The sequence below is a fragment of the Frankliniella occidentalis genome, unplaced genomic scaffold, assembly GCF_000697945.3.
Source record: "Frankliniella occidentalis isolate FOCC.00 unplaced genomic scaffold, Focc_3.1 Scaffold148, whole genome shotgun sequence".
Classification (NCBI taxonomy): Eukaryota; Metazoa; Arthropoda; class Insecta; order Thysanoptera; family Thripidae; genus Frankliniella; species Frankliniella occidentalis.
This window is the reverse complement of record NW_026267275.1, coordinates 383,034-388,228: the sequence shown is the minus strand read 5'-3', so window position 1 is coordinate 388,228 and position 5,195 is coordinate 383,034. Positions and strand designations below refer to the sequence as shown.

The window sequence follows — 5,195 nt, the reverse complement described above, 5'->3', positions numbered from 1 at the left end:
CCCCCCCCCCCCCTGCCCCGGCCGGTGTGTCACTGTGGCTTGTCCAGCGTGTCCTGCCGCCGCGGCGTGTCCTGGCGAGGCTCCGCGGCGGTGTCGCCATCCTCCTCGGCTCGGGGTGGACGGGAAGGACAGAGAGCCGTAGGCCACCGCCGCTGACGACGACGAGCCGACGGGTATACGCCGTGCTGCCGCCGCGCTTCTTGCTCAACGGGAGAACCTTCTGTGCGCCTCACATCGGCGGCCGTCATCGCTGAAAATATGTGCGGAGGCGAGGGATGATAGGGCAAGGGAAGGCGCCCGCGGCGGGGCCCGGGCGGGAGGACGCCGCCGACGCCGCGCAGCCGCGGCCGCGGGACCCCCGCTGGGCCTCGCGCGTTACCGCACGCCCTGGCCTGGCCCGGGCCGGGCCGACACAACGAGTGCCAAAGGGCAGAGCGCAAACCGCGGCACTTCTTCAATGGCTCAATCCATTACCCTGCCGACTCTGCGTCGCTCGCAAATGAAAGTGTGTGTGTGTGTGTGTTGCCTTCAACACTAGAAGATAAACCTGACTGTGATGAGTGGCGAATGAAAGAAGAAGTCTCTGGAGTCGGCACTCGAAAGCAAGCCCCAACACTGTGAAAAATATCGTCGTAAATTTACAATTTTTTTGTAAACTCGATTCATAATTTAAGTTGTAAATTTATGAGAGCACATTTTTCACTCGCTCATGCATTGTAAGTCGAAACGTACTGCACGTATTTACTATTACAAATTGCAATTTCCGGTAATTTTACAACTTGCATCAAAGAAAATTGTCCTGTAAACCTTCCTACCGTTTTTCACAGTGCTAGTATCCGAGTACCCGGGTGACCCGTGAATCCTCTGGGCCAGGAGCCTGGTTGACGGGTAGAAACGGGTTACCCGGATATCCGGCTGATAACCTGAGGAATCGGGTGGGACCAGGAACCTCCAGGAAGGAGGTAGGCTAGGCACTACGATTGTAAATGTACGACGTTTTTGCTTGGTCGTCAGGCTGCATGCTCGTGTCCACTCTATTTACGGAACACCCAGAAAAATGAATAGCTGTGGCAGCCATCATATGGTTCCTTCAGGGACAGCCTTTAAATATGTTTGGGGCAACAACAGCACAGGGTTAGTATACGCTCGAATCACGTAATAATTTTCATGTGTCCGAAGGGATTAGACGGGTTGCTTACAAGCCCAGGACTGCAGGGCAGGACGCCACCGCTTTTCGCATCCAGAAAAAAATTAACTCAACTTTCCCACGGATCGAGACACGAATAATTCACTTTTCCAGACCATGGCGCTGCGCTGAGCTGCGGGCGACTCTCGTGGGACCAATCTGGCCTCTGGGGGGCGAATGCCAGCGACGTTCCCTCGCGTCCCTCCGTCCCCCCCTGATATGATCCCTCCACGACGTCGTCGTTGTCCCTCTCCCTGTGATCCCGGTCCCCCCGGATCAGCCACGCGGGGATCACGCCACGCGATCAAGATGAATGAGAGTGGTCCGATCAGAGCGGGGCGGCGGCATCGGCATCGGCGTGCCACCGGGCGAGGACCGGATCAGGATCAGATGCGTGTGTGTTACGAAAGGCCCAAACATTCCTCCGAGCACCACCGGCTGGACCCGCCCCGCCCCGCCTCGTCCTCAGACCACCTCAGACTGCACTCCACGTCGCTTTCATCTCGTCCACCTCCTTGCATGTGACAAAAAAATAAAATTGGAATCGTGAAAAAAAAGTTTATGTGCCTTGCAACAACACTATATATGAAAACCACAGTCGTTGTGTGCTAGACCGCACGAAACGCACACGTGTCGTGCCGGTGTGCAAAAATGAAGGGGAGAGGGGGTAGTCGTAGTGCCGACTGCCGAGGCAGCTGGGCCACACCGCCACGCAGCGCCACGCCGCGCCCGGCTACGGACCGCAATTATGATTTTAGGCCACGCCTGTCTTTTCCGCCGGCGCGGAGCACCACCGGACACACCGGACATGCTGGACATACCCGCCGTCCCAAATGTGGACCAATGGTGCTGCTGCTGCCGCTGCCTCTGTTGCGTCCTCCGCTACGGCCCCAGCCTGAGCGTGGAAAGGGGAGGAGGGGTAAGAGTTCAATCGTGTCTATCCTCCTGAAGACCGCCGCCGCGCAGGTGCAAGCGCACCCAGCCAGGCAGAGAGGAGGCGCCGCCGCCGCTGCCGGACCGCCGGGGCCTTATGGGTGTAAACATCACGATCGTCATTCGACCCAAAGGGATGGTGGTGGATAGATAGTGGGAGAGACTAACGGGGAAACAAAACGAGGTGACGTAACGCGATGTAACGCGTGGCGCGGCGCGGAGCGTAGCGTCACACGAGGCGCTAGCGGCGGCGGCGCGAGCGTTACGGGCCGGCGCCACGGAGATAAATAGGAAAAACCTTGAAAACAGACGAGCCTCGTCGCTCTGAACCCCTCCTCCCCCTCCTCCTCCCCGACCCGCGGCCAAGTCTCTAAAAAGGGACTCAACGGGCCGAAGGACCACCGAAAGCAAAAAGCGGAAACAATAGGCGTGTTACATCATTTCACACACACCCTGCTCCTCCTCCTCCTCCTCCTCCGCGGACTCCCCCGCGCCGCCGATGAGTAGCGGCTTATCATCGGGCAGCGCGCCGGGCGAGGCGGTCAGTCAGGTGCAGGAGAAATAAAAAAAGCAAAACAAAAACACAAAACACACACAGACTTTTGTGTGTTGCGGCGAGACGACTTAACGATGTGCAGCAGAGAGGCGCTCCGCAGGCGCTCTGCCCTTTCTGCTTCTTATTTCATTATAGCTTGTTGCTGGAAGTTCATTATCACGCACGTCCCCCCGCCGCCCACTCACCGGACGCATCTCCCCTTTTTTTGAAAGATGAGAAAAAATGTAATGAGGCAAGCATGCCCTTTTTTGGGTCCTGAAAAAAACAAAGAATGAAACCTTTTTCATAGATAAATCCGTGATAAAAATTAAAGCAATCAACATTTTAAAAAAGTGAGTTTTATTTGTTGGCCACTTAAAATGAGTTACCGGTTTATATTAATCTATTGCTGCAACAAATGCAGCTTAAAACTGAGTATCTAATTGAGTATTAATCGCTAATACTGCAAACTAAACTATAATTTAAATATACAAATATGGCAACAGGTTGACTTACAGGAATAATTATATACATTACATCTTGTGGGCCTTATCATTTTCTTCATTTTTCAATTTAAAAAAGTTTGCTTCATACAGGATTACAGGTTAGGTCTAGAAATGCGCATGAGCACTTTCAGATCATCATCATCTTACTTTAGACATTAGGCCGTTGACTTACACTTTGAGGTTGTCTTTCCGGCAAAAAGAAAATTACTATCGCAGGCGTCTAATGGCACGCACTTACATGCTGACTAGTTGGAATAAATACACGCGAATCTATTCGGCGCTTGAATGACACTGGATGATTTCCTTACACAAGGTACATAAAACAATAATAAAAAAGAGGTCAAAAGGTAAGATTATTCATGGAATGATAGTGACACTTTGGTCCAGCCAAACCATTGTACTGTGTCAGGTTTGCGTTGCATTTTCGGTTGTGGGACCCGGAGCCGGGCCGAGCAGCGTGTCGTGAGCGTCTATGTGCTACTTCGCCGCGCCCGGTCGCCTCACACGGTCCGCAGGCAACGGGGCCCATACACGTGTCACGGCACGGACTTGTCCTGCGACTCGCGTGCCCCGACCCGCGACACGCCCCGGAACACGCGCAGAGCGCTTGCGCCTCCACGGACTGCTCACCCTTTCGTCCTCGTCACCGGGACAGTCCCAGGCGTGGGCGTGGGTAGGGCTGTGCGATATCTCGATATTTCGATATCGATACGATATCATGTTGATATCGAGGGCTTCGATATGCTTCCGATATCGACATATCGATATCGAGGCTCGATAATATCGATGGTATCGAGGCGTATCGTGGGTATGTCGGCGTATCGAAGGCACGATATACCTCGATACGTGCTGTATCGTGGGTATTTCAAAGCATCGAAGGCACGATATACCCCGATATCGTGCTTCGATACCATCGATACGCCTCGATACGTCGATAATAACGAGCCTCGATGTATCGAGGCGATGCTCGATACCTGCCTGATATCGTATCGCGATATCAAAATCTGTGTATCGCACAGCCCTAGGCGTGGGCGGCGCCGCCGCCGCTGCCTCTCAGTCTCTAACCAGAGGTCTCTACAGTCTTGAAGTGAACTAAAGCAGGTCGCTAGCCGATGGCTGCGCCTCGGCCGCGGCGCCCTCACATGGCCGTCGACGCCGACGCGCTCTTGCTGCCGGTCTTGCGGTCGTCGATGGACGGCTGCTCCGCGTCGCTGGGCCGCCGGCCGGCGGGGTCGTCCCACCACTGCACCTCGCCCGAGCCGAACACGATGAAGGCGACGTTGGTGATGGCCATGATGGCGAAGTTGATGCCGAACACGAGCTGCCACTCCGACATGAGGCCCTGAGGAGCAAAGAGGTTGGTGTTGGTACACTCACACAGAACTTTTCCGCATAAGAAAGAAAAAATGTTATTTGAAAAACCGGACATAAAATGTCTTGCTTCGGCCAAGAAAAATTTGGCAACATGCTTTTAAATAAAAGCTTATTTTGATGACTCAATTGTTTCTCGAAAGCAAATTAATAAATCTAGCACGTTTTTAAAAAGTAATTTTCTTGCCCACGTAATTTATTTTCGTCTGACATTTGTGCACGCACACACACACATACGATGCACAGCACCCGGGTACTCACGTGCGGAGCCAGCAGCCCGATGACGTAGGGCGCGGCCACGCCGGCCAGAGCGCCCGTGCCGTTCATGAGCGCGCCGATGGTGCCCGCGTGCCGGGGGCTCAGGTCGAGCGCGTTGACGCGCATGCCCGGGTAGAAGGCGCCCATCGTGGACATGCCGATGCAGAAGAGCGCCACGACCAGGGTGCGGTCGCAGCCGGCGAACGACGCCGCCAGCAGGAAGGCCCCCGGCCCCACCGAGCCTGCGCAGGGAGCGAGGGGTGGATAACTCCCCTGCCAAGTGTACACCCCTAATTCTGCCCAATTCAAACTAATTCAGACCAATTCAATTTAATTCAAACTAATTCAAAACTAATTCAACTAATTCAGTCCAATTCAAGACTATGTTCAGTCAATTCAAGTCAAT

At 54.1% G+C, this 5,195-nt stretch overlaps 2 protein-coding genes across 2 annotated transcripts in view; both read right to left on the bottom strand.

Annotated features, from left to right (window-relative positions):
• Positions 1–248, bottom strand: part of LOC113210612 (endocuticle structural glycoprotein SgAbd-4-like) — a 3,619-nt gene extending 3,371 nt beyond the window's left edge. Inside the window, exon 1 of the mRNA XM_052271068.1 lies at positions 234–248. Coding sequence (XP_052127028.1) covers positions 234–248 — 15 coding nt within the window. The remainder of the gene's footprint in view (positions 1–233) is intronic.
• Positions 249–2,997: 2,749 nt separating this feature from the next.
• On the bottom strand, positions 2,998–5,178 carry LOC127750184 (putative inorganic phosphate cotransporter). The gene is made up of 2 exons (XM_052271064.1): positions 4,793–5,178; positions 2,998–4,502 (listed from the first exon to the last, which is right to left on the bottom strand). Exons 1-2 carry the CDS (start codon positions 4,943–4,945, stop codon positions 4,299–4,301), a joined length of 357 nt encoding a protein of 118 aa, XP_052127024.1. The 5' UTR covers positions 4,946–5,178; the 3' UTR covers positions 2,998–4,298.
• Between the last annotated feature and the right edge of the window lie 17 nt (positions 5,179–5,195).

Bases quoted from the DNA above. Each gene is read 5' to 3' on its own strand.
- LOC127750184 (XM_052271064.1), bottom strand. From the start codon at position 4,945: ATGTCCACGATGGGCGCCTTCTACCCGGGCATGCGCGTCAACGCGCTC. The intron at 4,503-4,792 runs GTGAGTACCCGG...TTTGCTCCTCAG, and splicing joins TCGGGCTGCTGGCTCCGCAC to GGCCTCATGTCGGAGTGGCA.